Source organism: Oryctolagus cuniculus, chromosome 18 (assembly GCF_964237555.1).
Source record: "Oryctolagus cuniculus chromosome 18, mOryCun1.1, whole genome shotgun sequence".
Lineage (NCBI taxonomy): Eukaryota > Metazoa > Chordata > Mammalia > Lagomorpha > Leporidae > Oryctolagus > Oryctolagus cuniculus.
In genome coordinates, this window is record NC_091449.1 from 56,668,665 (window position 1) to 56,690,832 (window position 22,168).

The 22,168-nt window shown below is 42.4% G+C and overlaps 1 protein-coding gene and 1 non-coding gene across 2 annotated transcripts in view; both read right to left on the reverse strand.

Annotated features, from left to right (window-relative positions):
• SF3B3 (splicing factor 3b subunit 3) overlaps positions 1-22,168 on the reverse strand; it is a 61,200-nt gene that overhangs the window by 23,519 nt on the left and 15,513 nt on the right. Inside the window, exons 8-12 of the mRNA XM_051847265.2 lie at positions 18,772-18,875; positions 15,346-15,511; positions 12,710-12,805; positions 7,134-7,206; positions 245-396 (exon numbers count right to left, since the gene is read on the reverse strand). Of these exons, the coding sequence (XP_051703225.1) occupies positions 245-396; positions 7,134-7,206; positions 12,710-12,805; positions 15,346-15,511; positions 18,772-18,875 (591 nt within the window). The remainder of the gene's footprint in view (positions 1-244; positions 397-7,133; positions 7,207-12,709; positions 12,806-15,345; positions 15,512-18,771; positions 18,876-22,168) is intronic.
• LOC127491423 (small nucleolar RNA SNORA42/SNORA80 family) lies at positions 21,714-21,850 on the reverse strand. The gene has a single exon (XR_007920083.1). It is a non-coding gene; the product is annotated as a small nucleolar RNA SNORA42/SNORA80 family (small nucleolar RNA).

Consider the following 22,168-nt stretch of genomic DNA (forward strand, 5'->3'; position numbering starts at 1 on the left):
AGTGAACCAGCGAATGGAAAATCTTTTTCTCTCTCTCTCTCTGGCTCTACTTCCCTCTGTAACACTTTCAAATAAATAAAATGAATCTTTTAAAACAAAATCTGAAAGAACTAATTCTTAGGCCAGTTCTCTATGTTAACAAAGGTGAGAGTGAAGAGAGACAGGAACACAGCAGCCTATAGCCAATGAAGGCAAAGAAAGGACAACACAAGCTAAGTAGGAAGTAAGCCCTGAGACTCCTCACCTGCACCAGGGCATCATCTCCCAGTAAGGAGCAGGACAAGGTTGGGGTGGTGCCCAGAAATCCCGAATCAGTCACTTCTTCCACAGTCTCTCCAATGGATAGCACAAGAGTGGCATTCACGAAAGACACAATGATGTAAGCATCAAACTCATCTGAAAAAGCAAAGAAAAAATTTGGTCAGCTAACAACTCATTAGGATTAAAAGCCAAATGAGATACTAACAGCTCTCTCTTCAGAAATTTTCCAAGGTACTTCTCTGTGTAGTCACCACACACCACAGAACACAGCATGATTCTGAAGATATGGACAGTCATACCAGCCTACAAAGATACTTGCTTCCTCTGATGCCTAAGGACACTTAAGAACATATGAAAACTAGTATTCTGATACATTTGCTGGAGAAACAAGAAAGGACAAAGCAAGGGAATCAGAAGAAGGAAGATATTTTGAATACTACGATATTTATATATATAGAAAAAGTGAATTAGAACTTGTTTATTATGCAAATTGCCAATAATAACCCATAAAGAAGATACTCATTAAAACTAGGAAGGAACCCTAATTACTTTATTTTTTTTTTAAGATTTATACATTTATTTGGAAGTCAAGAGTTACACAGAGAGAGAGAGAGAGAGAGAAATGTCTTCCATCTGCTGGTTCACTCCCCAACTGGCTCTGATGACCAGGAGCTACACCAATCTGAAGCCAGGAGCTTCTTCCGGGTCTCCCACATGGGTCCAGGAGCCCAAGAACTTCGGCCATTCTCTACTGCTTTCCCAGGCCATAGCAGAGCTGGATCAGAAGTGGAACAGCCAGGACTCAAACTGGTGCCTACAGGGATGCCAGCACTGCAGGCAGAGGCTTTACCTGTTACACCACAGCGTCAGCCCACTTCTTTAAGCTTACATAGAGGGCTAGCAATGTGGCATAAAGGGTAAAATCACTGCCCACAATACCAGCATCTGTATAGGCACTGGTTCACATTATGGCTGCTCCACTTCCAATCCAGCTCCCTGCTAATAGACTGAGAAAAGCAGAAGACACTCCAAGCATGTTAGGGTCCTTGCCACCAACAACACGGGAGACGCAGATGAAGTCCCTGGCTTCTGCCTGTGTCAGCCCTGGCCAATGCAGCCATCTGGGGAGTGAATCAGCACATGGAAGATTTCTCTCTGTAACTCTGATTTGCAAATAAACTAATTTTTTAAAGCAGTTAATACAGGAACACAATGAATAAAACATAGCTTAATCTTTGAAGTGACTAAGTCATTCTAGGGTTGGAAACTATTTCCAATGGGAATGATACTAAGAACACCAGACAAGGAGGAAGTGTGGAGCACCTGAGAGGGAGTTGTTTATGCTGTCAGTCCTTGACCTCTCTGACTTTTCACTATTTAAAAATACAACAATCCCATGGTCATGAACAATTCTACTAGGATTTGCTGTCTATAATGAAATGCAGTTGTATTAACAAACAATAATGAGCTTCCTAAAGTCAGGTGACCGGAGGTATACAGGTAATTCCATGTTTCTCCTGCAGATTCCATAGTTAAAGGCCATCTGTTTCCCATATATCCCACTCTAAAATAGCTTGTGTGTATGTCTCCCACAAGCAGCACAATGTTTAATATAAAAGCTTCACAAACAATGAATAAAGGCATTTTTATTTTTAAAGAGTTGAGATTTTCCTGCTTTATATCTGAATCTTTAATCTTCTCCCCCTTTTTAAGCCCCTTAATAAGAAGCCAGGTAAATAAGGGAGAAAATAACAAGAAAAGGTAATAAATTATAGTGGCAGGCCGGCGCCGCGGCTCACTAGGCTAATCCTCCGCCTTGCGGCACTGGCACACGGGGTTCTAGTCCCGGTCAGGGCACCGGATTCTGTCCCGGTTGCCCCTCTTCCAGGCCAGCTCTCTGCTGTGGCCAGGGAGTGCAGTGGAGGATGGCCCAAGTCCTTGGGCCCTGCACCCCATGGGAGACCAGGAGAAGCACCTGGCTCCTGGCTTCGGATCAGCGCAGTGCGCTGGCCGCAGCGCGCTGGCCGTGGCGGCCATTGGAGGGTGAACCAACGGCAAAAAGAAGACCTTTCTCTCTGTCTCTCTCTCACTGTCCACTCCACCTGTCAAATAAATAAATAAATAAATTATAGTGGCTAATCTCACTTATAGCAGTAGCAGCCACAGGATCTTTTGTGCCTGAACCCTTGTCAGAGTTCATTCAGTATCAACTCCTGATCCAAACCTCCAAAAAGACACTCTGGTACTGACAGCTCCAAATGAAGTCTAGGTGAACTAAAGTTGCTAGATTAGCTCAGCAGAATCAGTATTCTTCACAGGAGCTTAAGTTAAGATGCATCATTGGTGTCACCTCTAGCAGCATTCTTACTAGCAGGATATAAAAGCAATTTGGGGGGCTGGCACTGTGGCATAGCAGGTAAATTTGCCTCCAGCATTGCCAGCATTTCATATGGGCGCCGGTTCAAATCCCAGCTGCTCCACTTTTGATCCAGCTCTCTTTATGGCCTGGAAAGCAGAAGATGGCCCATGTCCTTGGGCCCCTGCACCCACATGAAAACCCCAGAAGAAGCTCTTGGCTTCTGGATCCGGATCAGTGCAGCTCCAGCCACTGCAGCCAATTGGGGAGTAAACCAGTGGATATAAGACCTCTCTCTGCCTCTCCTCTGTGTAACTCTGACTTTGAAATAAATAAATAAATCTTAAAAAAAAACAAAAAAAGCAATTTGGAAGGTTGTCATCAGTACTAATGATAAAAGTAATTTATGAAACTGCTTCACATACAGTTAAGTATTGTTTTGTGAAGCTTTTGTTTCAGTTAACAATGTAACTATATACTTTTGTGGCTGAAAACCTAGGATTAAAGATCTATCCCAATGAGTGAGGAATCCAGAGAGTAAAGAATTAAGGAATTAATGGACAAGATGTTTTGTGCTTAATTATTTTAACTGTGAAGACATACACATTCTTTGAGGACATCTTATAAAACAGCTTTGTAGACTTAAGCACTGCTCACTATCATGAGTAAGGACTTGGTTGTCCTTCAAATGCATGTCTGAATAACTCAAAACCAAAACCCAGGATCAGTGTTGCAGTACAGTGGGTTAAGCTGCCACCTGCAATGCCAGCTTTCTATAAGGGTGCTTGGTTCAAGTCCTAGCTGCTCCACTTCCAATCTTGGTCCTTGCTAACAAACCTAGAAAAGCAGGTGAAGATGGCTTGGGCCTCTACACTCACATAGGAAACCCAGAAGAAGCTTTCGGTTCAGCTTGGCCCAGCTTGGCCCAGCTTGGCTACTGTGGCCATGTGGGGAGTTAACTAGAGGATGAAAGATCGGTCTCCCCCAACTTCTGTAACTCTACCTTTCAAATAAATAAAATTAAAAAAACAAAATCCAGGGCTGGCACTGTGGCATAGCAGGTTTTAAAGCAGCCGCCTGCAGTGCTGGCATCCCATATGGGCACCATGTCAAGTCCCAGCTGCTTCACTTCTGATCCAGCTCTCTGCTATAGCCTGAGAGAGCAGTAGAAGATGGCACAAGCTCTTGGGCCCCCGCACCCACATGGGAGACCCAGAAAAGCTCTTGGCTTCTGACTTCAGACTGGCGCAGATCCAGCCACTAGGGCCATATGGGGAGTGAACCAGCGGATGGAAGACATCTCTCTCTTCTTCTCTTTGCAACTGCCTCTCAAGTAAATATTTAAAAAAAGAAAAAATCCAGCTCCACATGACACAAACTCAAAAGCTTTACTCTAATGCTCAGCTTTTGAACCAGAAATTGCTAATCTTCAAAAGTAACAAAAGTTGCTTTATTTTGTTATACAAACACCATATAATTTCCCAAAGCCCCAGACTGCTGATATATAAAAGATGGACTGAAATAAATTGGGCAAATCAATGAGTGATAAAGCAGCCACTCACGTCTGAAAACTGCTTTCCATCAAATTCGCTCAAATTATCAACCATCACTCTGTCAACAACACACTCTAAATTCTACTCTTTCCACCCTAGGAGATCATACGTTGAAAGTTGGATAAGAAAACCAAGCTTGAAATGAAGTCACTGACTTAAGAAGTATAAATACCCACAGTCTTTTCGTAGGGACTGCAAGTCTCAAGTTCTCAGAGGAGAAGCAACTAGGGCATGAGAAGTCATTGTTAGGCCACAGTTACTAGACTTCTATCTGAGCACTGCCATAGCAGTTTCCCTTAACCTCGGAGTTCAATAAGCAACTCATTCCAAAGGGTACAGTGAGCCACCATCCTGTACCTTATTCTCATTTCACATTCGGAAGACCTAGTGCTTATTGTGCCTTAGCACTTTCCTGAATATACTCAAGTGCTTTGTCTAGGTCCTTATCTTTCAGTCAGCACACCTGGAATGTACAACTCTAAAGGATAGTAGGAAACTAAGGTTTTCTGGCTACAGACTCTCTCAAGTTTAGTCAAAGATAACCTAGTCATATTTTCCAAGTTCTGTGGGACAAAATGGAGACACTGATTCTTGCCTCTGACCAGATGGATGTGCACCACAACAGCATCCAATTGCAAAGTTACCCTCTGAAAGATGCCCTTAGGGCAGCCTCAATATTTTGTCTAGGTCCCTCTCCCTGGATAACTCTAAGACCCCACAGTAGATCCTAGCAGTAGGTACACACCTGTGGTGATCAGCACCTTCACCAGCCACCTGTGGAAGAGAAAAAAAGGCTTGGTATTGGTAGTATGCATCACCAAGTACCAGCCAAGGTTAGTATTTGCCTAGAAGACTGCAGCACGGGTGGACAGAGGAATGTTCACTCATCAGTAACTTAGAATATCTGGAAAGAAAACGTACAAAAAGAAACTGGCCTGTTTTTGTGAATGATTTACCAGATAACGGTATCTAAGATTAAAATTTATCTGGATACAGTTCTTTCTTGGACTTTACTATTTAACAGAAAACTTTTCAGCTGTAGGTTCTGTCCTGTAGCATACTGCTTATCATCAAGTGAGCAAACATTTCTCTAAAGAGTCTGCCCTAATCCTCAAACACAGGACCATTCACTGTGCTCCAGCCCCTCCCAGCAACTGCTTGTGCCTTTTATCACACTAAAACAATAGTTTTGTATGCGTGTCTTTGTTTTTAGTAGGCAAGTACATTGACACAGAAGTTCTGTGTTTTTTACTCTGAGTCCACATGTATACTCAAATGACTATAGGATGGAGGTACAGAATTTATCCTGAAAATAACCAGCCAACACCCACAAAACCCTATAGCAATGTCTATCAAAATAAACATTACATTGGATTTCAGGAGACAGAATTTTGCGTCCCTATTATCTAGAGGTGTTATCTTGAAAGAGTCAACGCTTTATTTTCGTCCTTTTCATAAAAATGAGGGGTTAACTTCTGTAAACCTAAATCTGTTTTAAAACAAAAAGTTTATCTAAAAACGTTAAGAGGAAAAAAAAGGGCAAACTAGGTTATTTCAAAGCATGCTTCTAGTTTAAACCATCCAGGCAATGTTTCTAAAAGCAATAATCTATCAATAAGCTAGCAAGCCAAAAGTGAATACCAACACTGATCACCTTCTCTATGTCAACATTAAAACCAAATACCTAATAAGTATCTACTCAGCTAAAATGAAACTACCAATTTGCTATTCACTTTCCCCATCTTTCTACAGAACTTTTATGTCACTGATGCTTACAATGAAAACAAAATTCACAAAAATGTGCAATAATCTACTAATGGAAAGAGGTTTTCCTCCTACACATTTCCCAACACCCTTAAATTTGTTCCACACAACTAGAACATCCAAGTTTCAGGCAGAATCAAAGCTATTTTCTTGAAAAAGCTTTGTCTACCAGACAGGGTGATATTATTCACTAGGCACACATTCCTCAGGAACAAGTAAATTGAGTTCTAGGATCAGAAAAGACCTATAACCCCACAGTGAATCAAAGGGAAAAGGAGGAGTGAATTTATTTCTACAAAATAAATCCAACTGTCACAAGACTTCCCCTGCTCTTGCAGTGCTTTCAGGTAACTTTTTATTGAGGAACTCAGACTCCCACTCCCTTTGCCACGCACCCTAAAATGATCTCATTTAATCAATCTGCTTTTGTTAATAAGAACAGCTGACTAATGAGCATCAGCAAATCTGAATTTCACTGTGGTTTTAGCACAATGAGAGAACAGTTAAAGAAAAAGGAAAAAGAAACAACTTTCCCTCATGTCATACCTCTTACACAGATGGAATCAGTGTCTTTATGAACAAAAACTCAAAGAATATCACACCTAATAGCTCTAAAGTACTGAAATGTTTGCACCGAAATAAGAACAGCTACTCGATGCTCTCCTTATTCACCTGCGCAGAAAGCATCAGGTGAAGGCATCCTGAAAGCCTTAAAACTGTGCTGTTAGGCCAGATAAAGTTTCTGGTGTCAGATGAAGTGATACAGAAATATTATAGGGGGCTGGCACTGTGGCGCAGCTGATTAAATCCCCAGCCTGTAGTGCCGGCATCCCATATGGGTGCCGGTTTTGAGTCCCGGCTGCTCCACTTCCAACCCAGCTCTCTGCTATAGGCTGGGAAAGCAGTAGAAAATGGCCCAAGTCTTTGGGGACCTGTACCCACGTGGGAGACCTGGAAGAAGTTCCTGGCTCCTGACTTTGAATCGGTTCAGTTTTGGTCATTGTGGCCATTTGGAGAGTGAATCAGTGGATGGAAGACCTCTCTCTCTCTCCACCTCCCTCTGTAACTGCATTTCAAATAAATAAAAATAATCAATCTTTATAAAAAAGAAAAGGAAACATTATGAATGCAGTCTCTTGAGTCCTCTATGTCAATGGCACCCAGACCCTCATTATAACTACTAAGAAAAGGCTATTTACCTTCTATGTGCCGACGCACTGTCCAGACAGCATTGGGGTTACCGGGTAGCTCAGAAACAGCCATTTCTGACACCTGATAGGAGAGGAGAGCCACACATCAGTGAGAATTGAACTCAGCTACTTGCTTAGAACTACACTAGAAAAATAAGGTCCCAAATAAACCATTCACATTATATGCTATAATCAAAAAGATGGAACTATCTAGTGAAACACCAATCAAAAACCCCAAAAGGCAATCCTCGTGACAGATTTCAGCAAAAAGTTATGGCATGTCTGGAAGGATACAGTTATTACAGCTAAAATCATATGCTTCATTTGGGGAGGGCACAATTGCATCCTCTTCAGGAAGTCAAGTAATCACTGAAATTGAAATTCAAATAGGCCATCTAAAATAGCATCCTAATATTTACCATCACAGCTAACATGGGGCCAAATTCCATCTCCAAATGCCACAAATAAATACTCCCACACCCTCCTGACTGGCAGTCATCTATCCCTTGCATAAGCACTCATTAAATCAACTGCTTTGTGTTTGCTGTTAGATGTTTATGCTACTTAAAGAGAAAGTTAATAATTGTCTTAATATTCCACAGGTTCTCCAACTTAAGAGTCAAAGAAACACCTAACATGAATTCAAAATGATCTAGAGGGAGAAACCAGCTGTGAGATATACGAAAACTCTGTGTACTATCTCTGTAATTTTTCTGTAAATATAGAACTGTTCTAGGGACAACTGATCGACCAACAGATAAAACGTAACTTGGGGGCCAATGCTGTGGGGTTACAAGTACATAAAGCCACCACCTGTAGGGCCAACATTCCATATGGGCACAGGTTTGAGTCCCCGCTGTTCCACTTTGAATCCAGCTCTCTGCTATGGCCTGGGAAAGCAAAAGTTGAGCCCCTGCGCCTGTGTGGGGGACCCAGAAGAAGTTCCTGGCTCCTGGCTTTGGGGAGCAAACCAGTGGATGGAAGACCTCTCTCTGACTACCTCTCTAACTCTGCCTTTCAAATAAAAAGTAAATCTTTTTTTTTTTTTTTTTTTTGACAAGCAGGGTTAGACAGTGAGAGAAGAGAGAGAGAGAAAGGTCTTCCTTCCGTTGGTTCACCCCCCAAATGGCCACTACGGCTGGCCGAACCGAAGGCAGGAGCCAGGTGCTTCCTACTGGTCTCCCATGCGGGTATAGGGTCCAAGCACTTGGGCCATCCTCCACTGCCTTCCTGGGCCACAGCAGAGAGCTGGACTGGAAGAGGAGCAACCGGGACAGAACCAGTGCCCCAACTGGGACTAGAACCCAGAGTACCAGCACTGCAGGCGGAGGATTAGCCTAGTGAGCCACAGCGCCAGCCATAAGAAGTAAATCTTAAAAAATAAATAAATAAATAAATAACTTGGATTTAAGTCCTGGCTCTGCTTCTGATTTCAGCCACGGCACAGCCAGGAGCCAGAAATTTAATCTAGGAATATCATGTGGGTGGCAGAGACCCAACCACTTGGGCCATCACTTACTGCCTCCCAGTGTACACATCAGCAGGAAGCTCACTAGGCTAGGTTCTAGTCCCGGTTGCTCCTCTTCCAGTCCAGCTCTCTGCTGTGGCCCACATGGGAGACTAGGAGGAAGCACCTGGCTCCTGGCTTCGGATCAGCGCAGTGCGCCGGCAGCAGCAGCAGCCATTGAGGGGTAAACCAACGGAAAAAGGAAGACCTTTCTGTCTCTCTCTAACTCTGCCTGTCAAAAAAATAAATAAATGAAATTAAAAAATAAAAAATTAAATTTCTGGCTCCTGCTAGAGTCTTGTCATTGCAGGCACTTGGGGAGTGGCCCATGGTTGGGAGCTCACTCTTGCTCTTGAATAACTAAAATTTATACAACCATTCTAAAATAAAAAGTTTACTAAATATTTTTTAACAATCTAGAAATAATAAATTAGTTTACTATGTTGTACTGTTTAACCAAATTACATAGGCTAAGTTAAGGAATACTAAAGATGGAACTACTCTTCTCTTAAGTTAACTCATGTAACAGTAGCAGGAAACCTAAGAACTTCATCAATAAAATAGAAGTGTCAAATATGCTACAACTGACACCAAATGTAAAAGTGACCATCACCCTGCTCACTGAGACCATAAAATACCCAAAAAACAAAGTACAACAAGAAGATATCTAGGAACAAAGTAATGTTAAACTTAAAAGTAACAAAGATGTGTTGAGGAACAGTGTTAAAAGAGGGGAGGCAGAGAGACACAGAGAATGAGGCACAAAGAAAATTACTTTCTATTGGCTGGTTCACTCCTCAAATGCCTGCAATAGCTAGGCCTGGCCCAAGCCAAAACCAAGTTCAGAATTCAATCCATTTCTCTGATATGAGTGGCATGGATAAAGTTACTTAAGATATCATCTGCTGCCTCCCAAGGTATTTATTAGAAGGAAGCTGGAATTGGAAGCAAAGCCAGGACTTGAACGCAGGCACTCTTAATTCTTAAAGAATCTTAACTCTTAATGAGATCTTTTATACTATCATAAAACTTTGTTAAAGCATGGACACCTTCTTTTGTGGACGCTCACTGAGCAGTCAGCTAAGTGATCAAAATGGACTGCAGAGGGGCCAGTGTTGTGGCACAGTGGGTTAAGCCATGGCCTGTAATGCTGGCATTATAAGGGCACCCGTTTGAGAACTGACAGCTCCATTTCCAATACAGCTTCCTACTAATATGCCTGGGAAAGCAGCGAAGAATGGACCAAGTGCTTGGGCCCCCGCACCCATGTGGGAGACTCAGAAGAGGCTCCAGGATCCTGGCTTCAGCCTGGCACAGTCCTGGCCATTGTGGCCATTTGTGAAGCAAAACAGATGGAAGATATCTCTCTCTGTAGATTCACCTTTCAAATAAATAAATCTTAAAAAAAAAGAAAGAAAGAAAGAAAGAAGTTATCAAGTTCCTTGACATAACACTTACTGAATAGTACAAAAGAGTACATCTTATTCTTAAGTACTTCATATACATCAATTCATTAAATTCCACACAGTCCTTTAAGGCAGGTATCATTAAGCCAACAATACAGAAGAATCAAAGCCTAGTAACTGCCATTAAATGGTAAAGTCAGAATTCAAAACCAACATTATCTTGGCTTTATTTCAATAAGAAATTATAAAAAATAAATAAATAAAAAGAATCAAAGCCTAGTAACTGCCATTAAATGGTAAAGTCAGAATTCAAAACCAACATTATCTTGGCTTTATTTCAATAAGAAATTATAAAAAATAAATAAATAAAAGGAAGCAGGGGCAGGCGCTGCGGCTCAATAGGCTAATCCTCCGCCTGCGGCGCCAGCACCCCAGGTTCTAGTCCCGGTCGGGACGCCAGATTCTGTCCCAGTTGCCCTTCTTCCAGTCCAGCTCTCTGCGATGGCCCGGGAGTGCATTGGAGGATGGCCCAAATCCTTGGGCCCTGCACCTGCATGGGAGACCAGGAGAAGCACCTGGCTCCTGACTTCGGATCAGCGCAATGCGCCAGCTGCGACCATTGGAGGGTGAACCAATGGCAAAGGAAGACCTTTGTCTCTGTCTCTCACTGTCCACTCTGCCTGTCAAAAACAAAAACAAACAAACAAACAAAAAAACAAAAACACAAAACCAGGAAGCAGGCCTTGCAAGAACTGTACCATGCCAAAATCAAACCCTGAGAACAAACTGCAGCTTTAATGTGCTCCTAACAAGATCAAAATCAGGGTTTGGCTAGAAGCATTAACACTAGAACCACAAAAAAAGGATTCACCAAATACTTCATGATGTATGCACTTTGATGAAACACTGCAGACACATTACAAATGAGGCAACTGGGGCTGGCATTGTCGTACAGCAGTCTGAGCTGCAGCTTGAGATGCCAGCACCCCATATGGTGTGAATTCCAGTCCAGGCCGCGTCACCTCCAATTCAACTCCATGCTAATGTGCCTGTGAAGGCAGCAAAAGATGACCTAAATACTTGGGCCCCTGACACACAGGGAACCTGGAAGGAGTTCTGGCTTCTGGATGTGACCTTCCCCAGCTACTGTGGTCACTCAGGGAAAGAACCAGCAGACGGAGGAGCTCTCTTTCTCTGAATGTTTCTGTTGCTCTGCTTTTTAAATACACAAAACTTCAAAAAAAATTTTTTTGAAGCAACTGAAGAGCATGTAATAATAAGGTATGAATTTAGTGGATGAAAACTGCAAAGTATTACTGTGTTAGTTGCTAATATAGTATCTGAAAATTCTGAATGAAGACTACAAGCTAAAACAGTGAAATGTTCCATACAGATTTCCTAGGCTCTGTGCCACTGGCTAGTGAGCCTTAAACTATCACGTAAAGGAAATCTAAACTCTACTGAGAAAACAGGGAACAAAATGCCTTTGAAACATTAAATACAAGGATACACCAAAGGAGCCTACGTTGCAGCAGAGCAGGTTAGGCAGCTGTCTGCAAAGCTGGCATCTCATGGGTGTTGGTGCATGTCTGGCTGCTCTGCTTCTAATCCAGCTCCCTGCTAATGGCCTGGGAAAAGCAGCAGATAATGGCCAAAGTGTCTGGGCCCCTGACACCCAAGTGGAAGATCCAGATGAAGCTACCGACTCCTGGTTTTGGCCTGCTTCAGCCCTGGCTGTCACAGCTATCAGGGGAGCAAACCAGCAGATTCCTGTCTCCTTCTTTCTGTAAGTATGGCATTCAAACAAATAAATCTTAAAACACACACACACACACACACACACACTTCAAAAAGTTCATGGAAAATGGAATTAATGGTGTAAAACAATTTTGAAATCCACGCATATAAGGGGGTCTTTTAAAATTTCAAGAAAAAAATGCATATTATGAAAAAAACCATGCAAGGATTTCAAACTTTTCTGAAGTTAAATTAATTTAAAAAAATTTTTTATCCAGGGGGCCGGCAACGTGGTGTAACAGATAATTCCACTGCCTGCAGTGCTGGCATCCCATATGGGCGCCGGGTCTAGTCCCAGTTGCTCCATTTCCAATCCAGATTTCTGCTACGGCCTGGGAAAGCAGAAGATGGCCCAAGTCCTAGGGGCCCTGGAACCCACACAGGAGACCCAGGAAAAGCTCCTGGCTCGTGGCTTTGGAATGGCCCAGCTCCAGTCGTTGCAGCCATTTGGGGAGTAAGTAAACCAGTGGATGAAAGACCTCTCTCTCTCTCTCTGCCTTTCAAATAAATAAATCTTTTTTAAATTGTTATATCCAGTTATGACAAGGGGCAGAGACAGAGAGTACATATACTCCCCCATCCACTGGCCCTGAATTACCCTCCAAATGACCTCCAAGAGTTTGGGAACTGGGAACACCTCACTGGAAACCATAACTGTTGCTTCCCAGGGTCTGCACCAGCAGGAAGCTGGAATCAGGAGCAGGAGCCAAGAGTTGAACCCAGGCACTCTCATGTTGGATGGGGCACCCTAACCAGTTTCCTAATAGGCCAAATGCCTAAGTCCATTTCTCATGAACTATTTATTTACTCATCAGAGGAAAGCCAGAAACTGCTATGTCAGTGCTTCCCTCCAAACTCAAGAACTCTAATCTTACCTCCAGTCCATGCCTTAAAACTCTCAGAGATGACCGGGGTCCCCTACCACAGGCCACATACAGCTGAGGGGTATCTTCATTGGCCAAATCAGCTATCTGCACAGAGAACAAAGGGGAAAATGTGGCTAAGTTTTCAAACCCAACTGATTCTCAGGACAAATGACTTTTGAGCTTACCAATCTCTTATTGGATCCTTGCCCTGGGATATGAAGAAGAAAAGCTCAAATACTCCCAACAGTAAACAATTTGAAGAGCAAATTTTTCCACTAAAAAAGGAAATGGCATTAAAGGAACTGTCATATTTAGTAAAACAAAATACTATATACCCTCCAAGTAAAATTCAGCACTTCCTTTCTTACTTATCAGAATCACAATTCTGTCATTCACAAAAATTGTATTTACTCACGTAACATTAAAGCTTGCAGATACTCAAGCTTGCAGATACTCAAACTAGCATTTACCCTCATCACTACTGCAAAATTCTATTTATCAGATGTGTTTGTTGTCAGAATGCACAGGATCCTATGTGCTCTTCTGATGTTGCTGTCCAGTTTTTGGTTAACTTTGCACCTAGCTAATCAAGCTCTAAATGAGAAAGCCATATTTTCTTGTCGGTATCCTACACATCTAGCTCTTTCCAGTATAGTATTTATTGACCAATAGGTGACAGGAGGTGTGTCATTTGTATTAGTTTTGACAAACTGAGCAATTTAATGAAAATTCCTCTACGGACTAGATAGAGCCTACTTTAACACAGTAAGTATACGGGTTCACACTGATCTCTCCAAAAACAAAAAAGGTTAACTCAACTATTTTAAATGCACCATCTTGCTACTTATGAAGGTACATAATTTTTCACAATCAAAAATATTCTGCTGGCCCAGTTATTCTATATTGTCATATGCACTTAAAAACACTGAGAGAGGCCGGCGCTGCGGCTCAATAGGCTAATCCTCCACCTAGCGGTGCCGGCACACCGGGTTCTAGTCCCGGTTGAGGCGCCGGATTCTGTCCCGGTTGCCCCTCTTCCAGGCCAGCTCTCTGCTGTAGTCAGGGAGTGCAGTGGAGGATGGCCCAAGTGCTTGGGCCCTGCACCCCATGGGAGACCAGGAGAAGCACCTGGCTCCTGCCTTTGGATCAGCGCAGTGCACCAGCCACGGCGGCCACTGGAGGGTGAACCAAGGACAAAAGGAAGACCTTTCTCTCTGTCTCTCTCTCACTGTTCACTCTGCCTGTCAAAAAAAAAAAACAACAACAACAACAACAAAACACCACACTGAGAGAGCATTCAGATGCCTCAGGCTAATAGAAGAAGAGATCCTGTAACAAAAACATGTCAAGGAGCCTGGCCATAAAAAATCTTGTTAACTTCCAGCTAAACTTATTTTTGATCTACAAGCTATTTTACACAATTATTTCTTCAAATTCCAAGGAAGTAGAATAAGAAAAAACACACTAAGTCAAATTAGGAATTACTCATACTTATACTTATTTCCTGTTGTACTCAGAACTAACCGTCTCTTCTCAAAATTCTAAGGGAAGTAGAGTGCCTGAGCTCTACCTTGTTTCCCCAGTACACAGGGCATACCACTCTTTCATTAGAAGCACGATTAACTAGATTGGTGAATCCCAAATGGTTATTACTCAAATCCCAGCCATCCAGGGAGAATGGTAAGGTAAATTTCCTGGCTGCTACAACTGAGCACCAGTAGTTCGGGGGACACAATGTTGATACTAGGTCACTTCAGGTTCCTCCTTCAGGACGCATTTAAAAACTTTTTTGCTGATAAACTCCAATGTTTCTGCTGTATCTTTAAGAAATGTGTTGAAATGAGACGAGTATGGTTATTCATAGAGTGCCAAATAATAGAAGATCAAGTTCAGACTACTATATGAACCAACTTACTATAAAAAGAAAAAGAGCAGATACCATATACAAGTGTATCTATGAATTGCAGAAGCAGAGAAAATGCTCAGAAGCAATCATAAGAAGCAATGGCTTCAGCAGAGGTGAGGGTTAAACGACTGGGAGCAGACCTTTCACTTTTCACCTTTATGGCTAGAATGTTTACATTCAATGGCTTGGGGTTTTACAATTAAAGAGCTGTGGCACAGGTTAAGCCTCCACCTAAAGTGCCAGCTTCCCATAGGGGAGCTGGTTTGAATCCTGGCTGCACCACTTCTGATCCAGCTCCCTGCTAATGCACTTGGGAAAGTAGCTGAAGATGATCCAAATCCTTGGGCCCCTGGAATCATGTGGGAGACCCAGAAGAAGCTTCTAGCTTTGGCTTAGTCCAGCCCCGGCCATTACAGCCATTTGGGGAATGAACCAACAGATGGAAGATCTCGCTCTCATTCACTCCCCTTCTCTTTCTGCATTTCTGCCTTTCAAATTAAAAAAAAAATCTTTAAAAAAAAAAAAAAAAAAGGGACTTACTAATGGTTTTTCATTCCCAAACTTCTACTTCTAATTGCTTCCCCTTTACACAATGGTGATTCCACAGAAAAGCTAATAAATCTATTTCTTATGCTAGATCTTAAATGCACTGGAGGAAAACCTTAAGCTCATTAAATTTTTGACTCAAAAGCATTCGGCTGGCAATGCTAATTGTGAAAGTGACTAGAAGGGTCCACACCTGGCAAAACAGAATGGGAGAGAGGCTATCCAACTCATCAACCAGCACAAGGTTTTTGAGTGGTCTTGGCTGAAAAAAGAAGGTGTCTCCTTCTTCCAGAGGCATAGCAGAAGAAAACTCAGGTTCTTCATCATCATCTCCAAGATGTGCAATTTGATATAAGTAACTGAGGAGAAGCAGAGAGAGACTATTGTTAAAACATACTGTGAAGATAATGTATGACCACAACATAATGCTGGTGCTATTTGGTGATAAATATATAAAGATTTATTTATTTACTTGAAAGTCAGTTACACAGAGAGAGGAGAAGCAGAGGCAGAGGCAGAGAGAGAGGGAGGGAGGAGAGGGAGACAGAGAGGTCTTTCATCCACTGGTTCACTCCCCAGATGACCGCAATAGCTGGAGCTGTGCCAATGCAAAGCAAGGAGCCAGGAGCTAGAAGTTTTTTCCAGGTCTCCCATGTGGGTGCAGGGGCCCAAGCTCGTAGGCCATATTCTACTGCTTTCCCAGGCCATAGCAAAGAGCTGGATCAGAAGTGGAGCAGCTGGGACTCGAACCGGTGGCCATATGGGATGCTGGCAATGCAAGTGGCAACTTTACCCACCACACCACCGACCTGGCCTCAGCTATTTGATTATGTTAAGAAATAGCTATTAGGGGCTGACGTTGTGGTGCAACAGATTAAACAGCCACTTGCAATGCCAGCATCCCATTTGAGCACTGGATCAATCTGTGCTGCTAATGCACCTGGGAAAGCTTATGGGGCCCTACCACTCATGTGGGAGAACTGGATGAGTCTAGGCTCCTGGTGTAGGCCTAGCCCAGGACTAGCTCCAGCCACTGTGGCCATCTGGAGAATGAACCAGCAGAGAGAAGATTCTTACTCTGCATCTCCCTCTCTTTTTACAATTCTTTCAGATAAATGAATAATCTTCAAAAAAGAAATCAGTTGTTTTATGAATTGATAATTGAGATTTGTTTCAAAACAATTCAAGGATGTTTGGGAAATGTGATACAAGTAAAACAAGGCTGATCATGGATTATGCATTACTGAAGATAGATGACAGGCATATATACAGATTTATTATTCCTGCCTCTCTTGTTAGAAAATTTCCAAAACAGACAAAAAGTAAAATCTTAAATGAAAAATAAGACTCAATGAGAAAATTTTGACAAATTTATCTGACGATGCATATATAAAATTTTGACAGTATGCTGTCATCCTCTATAAAAATTACATATAAATATTAAAATGTAAAAATACTATTACAGGGGCTGACACTGTGGTGTAGCAAGTTATGCAACCCTGTGGTGCTGGTATCATATATGGGTACCAGTTCAAGTCTCGGCTGCTCCATTTCCAATTCAGCACCCTGCTGAAGTGCCTGGGAAAGCACTGGAATATGGCCCAGGTCCGTGGGCCCCTGCACCCATGTGGGAGAGCCAGAAGGGGCTCCTAGCTTCAGACTGGCCCAGCTACAGCTGTTGCTGCCATTTGGGGTAGTAAACTGAAGCAGACTGAAGATGTCTCTCCCTCCCTCTCTTTCAAATAAATAAATAAATCTGGGAAAAAAAAAAAAAAAAGCACATACAGCAAAATGACAAGGTGATTAACCTGGGAGATTAGGATTATGAGTAATTTGCTCTTTTATCCATTTTCTAAAAATTACTACATTACCAGAATTCTTAAAAATAAGAATTTCTACAATACCAGTATTTACTAAATGCTCATAGTACTAAAGTGCTTAGTGTGTGGCATATGTAATCTTATTAAATACCCACAAAGCCCAATAAGGTGAACACTATTACTAAACCTACATGATAAATAAGAAGCCTGAGGAATACTTCTGGAAAACAATCAAGATTCTCATGTGCACTGGTATAAATACGACAGCATACTGCCTGGCTTATCATCTAAACTGCCACCCCACAATACTGCCATTATGAAAAGGAACATAGAAAATTGTGTTGTATTAGCACAGGCTAAGCTTAGCCTAGCAGTTAAGACAACCATGTCTCATGTGCAAATACTTGGGTTTGACACCTCACTCGGGCCCAACTCTGGCTTCCTACAAATGCAGATCCCAGAAGGCAACTGCAATAGCTCAAGTAGCTGGGTTCCTGCCATCAACATGGGAGACCTAAATTGTGTTTCAGCTCCTGATTACATCCCCCACATCCCCTCAGCCTTTAAGGAGTAAAAATCAACACTTAGGAGCTATCACTCTCTCTACGTCTCAAATAAAAATGCTAGGGCCAGCACTATGGTATAGCAAGTTAAGCTGTGATACTGACATACCATATGATGAGAGCCATCTGGAGTCCCAGCCAATAAACTGAGGTGGCTTCCTGTTAATGCACTGAGAAGCAGCCACAAATGGCCCAAGTGTTTGGGCCCCTGCACTCAGAAGCTCCTGGCCCATGACCTTGGACTGGCCCAGTTCCAGTGGTCATTGCAGCCATTTGTTGGGGGTGAACCAGAGGATGGAAGATCTCTCTGTAAATCTGCCTTTCAAATAAAGTAAGTCAATCTTTAAAAAAAAAAAAAAAACTGTGTGAAAAGTGTAACCAGGTATTAACCAGGAAATGGAAAAACAAAATGAACAGTAGGGACAAAGTCAATGCAAGGGATTGAAAGGCATGTTTGAAAGTAAGAGAACTGAAGACAAGGCACAAAAGGCACAGAATCCCAGACAACATCTTCATTAAATCATGAGGAAACTGAGCATCAGATCACCAAGTAAGTTCACATATACTTCAGCAGACACTGTCAAGCTATCATGTTATCACATATAAAGAACCTGAAGTCTCTGAATTCAAATTGAAGCTGGAATTCAGATTTCCATTTGGCAATCAAGCCATTAAAAATTTTAACACAGGTATAGGAAAAATCATTTCATCAGTGATGTCTCATACATTTGATAAAGGCTGACTACAAGACAAAGAAATGACCCAGTCTGCATTAGCATCACAAAAAAGGAATACTGAAATAAAAAAACAGAATCTGGTTCAAACTGGTAGGATATCAAAAAAAGGGGGGAAGATTTTTACAATTCAGTTGCTAGAATAGGCTCATCCTTAACAATTAACAGATATACTGAATTTGGGAGGGTTGGTGATGTGGGTTGGGCAGCTGTGGGTACTAAGAGCTTCTAACTGTACAAATACATGCGTGCTAGTTAATAAGAAGCACTCAATAAATATTTATTCAATGAAATGTACAGCCAAAAGCACTGTTAAAGATAATTGTGCAGATACAGAAGAACTGATAGAAACTACTGAAGGAAGACAACAGAACAGAGTTAAGGTGGATAAGAAGGCAAAACTTGTGGGGGAAAAAAAAATATTCCTGTGAAAAGCTCCCCAGCCTGCCTGCTAACCTTTACAATAACCAGGATAAATTAGGATAACAAAGGAATTACTTACTGGTTTCCAAATTCTGATGCTACAAAAAGGAAGCCTGTTTTAAGCACACACATGGCCGCAGCAACAGGCACAGTATCAAAATACTTGAGCCGTATCTCAGTTACCTGGAATGAAAACATTTAGGCAAATAAAGCACACTACAGAGGGAAGCCCAGTATTATGACATCACAGACCAAGAAGCAAGTAACATACTGTACTCAGTATCTAACTAAGGGCCAAGCAATCTACAAGCCATAGGTTAGCCATGCTTATGTGTAATTTACTGTCCACGGATGCTTTTGAACTATAAAGGTATAGGTGAATAGGTAAGATACAGACCACAACACAAAACCAGCAAATATTTACTAGCTGGCCTTTGTTGTTGGTTTTTTTTCCCTTTTTTAAATGAAATAAAACATACAGCTAGTTTGAAGAGTAGCTGACAGTAAATCAGTTTTTGTTTTTAATTTTTCAAATGCTGTTTGTATATCCTCTGTATTTCTCTCCCATTTTTCACTGTCAAGGACTAAGGTATAGACAAAGGGATTTGTAAGTTACATATAGGTATTAATACTAAAAGTATACAAATACTCATACACTTTGAAAAAATAATCTCATTCCAAGAAAATATAGAACAGATCCAACATGGCTGAATAAGGTATAGCAACAATAACACGTTACGGCCACTTGGGGAATGAACCCGGGAAAGGGCGGACCTTTCTCTCTGTCTCTCCCTCTCACTATCTGTAACTCTACCTCTCAAATAAAGAAAATCTTTAAAGAAAGTTCATATGGAAATCACAAAAGGCCACAAATAGTTGGAGTGATCTGGAACAAGAAAACCCAACCTGGATGAATCATAATACTCGATTTCAAAGCGTCCTACAAAGTTACAGTAGTTAAAACAGCTTAGTAATGGCATAAAATCCAACGTGTAGCTCAATGGAACAGAAGAGAGAGCCCAGAATTTAATCCACATAGATAGCCAGTTGACTACTGACAAAAGTGCTCAGACCACACAGTGGAGTTAAGGATAATATTCTCAAAATGGCGCTGGCAAAACTGGATGCATATACAAAGAAGAACGAAAGTAGATCCGTATCTCTCTTCACATACAAAAATCAACTGAAGATACATCAAGGACCCAATTTAAGACCTGACATTATGGACATTATGAGGTTGCTGGAAGAAAACGTAGGGGAAACACTCAAAGACATTGGTGAAGGAACAACTTCTTGGATGGGAACTAGCTGGCCTTTGTTTAAAAAGCTTGCTAATTCATGTGGCCGGCATCATGGCAGTGAGTTAAGCTGCCACCTCCAACAACGGCATCCCATATGGGTACCAGTTCAAGTCCCAGATGCTCTACTTTCTTTTTTTTTTTTTTTATTTTTTTGACAGGCAGAGTGGACAGTGAGAGAGAGAGACAGAGAGAAAGGTCTTCCTTTGCCGTTGGTTCACCCTCCAATGGCCGCCGCGACCGGCGCGCTGCGGCCGGCGCACCGCGCTGATCCGATGGCAGGAGCCAGGAGCCAGGTGCTTTTCCTGGTCTCCCATGGGGTGCAGGGCCCAAGCACTTGGGCCATCCTCCACTGCACTCCCTGGCCACAGCAGAGAGCTGGCCTGGATGAGGGGCAACCGGGACAGAATCCGGCGCCCCGACCGGGACTAGAACCTGGTGTGCCGGCGCCGCTAGGCGGAGGATTAGCCTAGTGAGCCGCGGCGCCGGCCCAGATGCTCTACTTTCAATCCAGCTCCCTGCCAATGCCCATGAACAGCAGTGGAAAATGACCTAAGTGCTCAGGCCAGATCTCAGGGAGATCTGGAAGAAGCTCCTGGCTCCTTTGGCATGATCCAGCCCTGGCTGTTGTAACCATTTGGGGAGTGAACCAGCAGATGGAAAATCGCATTCTGTCTCTCTGATTGATTCTCCCTCTCTCTCTGTATCTCTTTCAAATACTAAATAAATCTTTAAAAATAAAAGCTTGCTAATCCATGATTTAAGCAGCAAACAAATTGCCCAATTGTTTATAGAGCTCCTCTATATGATGAAAGAAGGAATATGCCATGTGTATTATCAGTTTTCACCAGACTTGGGAGGCTCTTATTTATACCAATTATTACCACTTGAAAATAATCACTGGGGGGCCAGTGTTGTCATGCAGCAGGTTAAGAAGCTGCCCAGGATGACCACATCCCATAAAGCTACACCCACTTCCAATTCAGCTCCCCGCTAATGTGCCCAAGAAGGCAGCAAAAGATGGCTCAAATGCTTGGTCATTGCAACCCTAGACTGAGTTCTAGGCTGCTGGCTTTGGCTTAGACAAGCCCTGGTTGTTGCAGGCATTTGGCGAGTGAACCAGTGAATGGAATTTCTCTGTTGGCTCTGTGTTCCAAATAAGTAAATACATGGATTTTTCACAAAAAAAAAAAGTAGCATTACCCAGTCTTGTTATCATTACATAAGAGTACCAGACAAGAGGTCCATTAAACAGAGAGGAAAACCTATATCGATATATCAATCCCAAAGACAACCACTTTCTAAAGCACTGTAATTTCTGTATTTTTACCTTGTATTTAATTGTTCTATCTCATCTCTGAAAGTAGTATTAACGAAAAAGTTGGTTTGTAAAACAGCTTTGTAAATCTTAAATGCATATACATTTTTTTTTCTTTTTTATCTGAATGAGCAACAGATAACGTCCCATCCACCAGTTTGCTCTCCACATAGCTATAACAGTCCGGACTGGGTTAGGCCAAAGCCAGGAGCCAGGAACTCAGTTTGGGTCACCCACAGGTGGATGGCAAGGGTCCAAGTAGTTGAGCCATCACCTGCTGCCTCCCAGAGCACACAAAGCAGGAAGCTGGATCATAAGCAGAAGCAGGATTTGAAGGCATCCCAAGTAGCGGCTGAACCTGCTGTGCCAAAATACTCAACTCACAGAGTTGTTTTCTTGTTCACAAGTTGTGCAACCTCAGTCAGTGCTCATAGCCTACAGGTAACAAAGCCAGGCAATGGTTTAAAGCTGCTGTTTACTCTGGCATGGGTACACTATGAAAGGCCCACTGAGAAGAGCCCACCATAAATCCATTACCATGCTCCATATACATTTCTTTTTTTCTATTTATTTACTGGAAAGGCAGAATTGCAGAGACAGAGAAAGAGAGAGGTCTTCCATCCGCTGGTTCACTCTCCAGATGATGGCAATGGCCAGAGCTAGGCCGATCCAAAGCCAGGAGCCGGGAGCTTCTTCTGGGTCTTCCAATAGGTACAGGGGCCCAAATACTTGGGCCAAATCCACTGCTCTCCCAGGCCATAGCAACTAGTTGGATTGGAAGTGGAGCAGCTGGGACTTGAACCTATGCCCACCTAGGATGCAGGCACTATAGGCGGTGGCTTTACCCACTAAGCCACAGC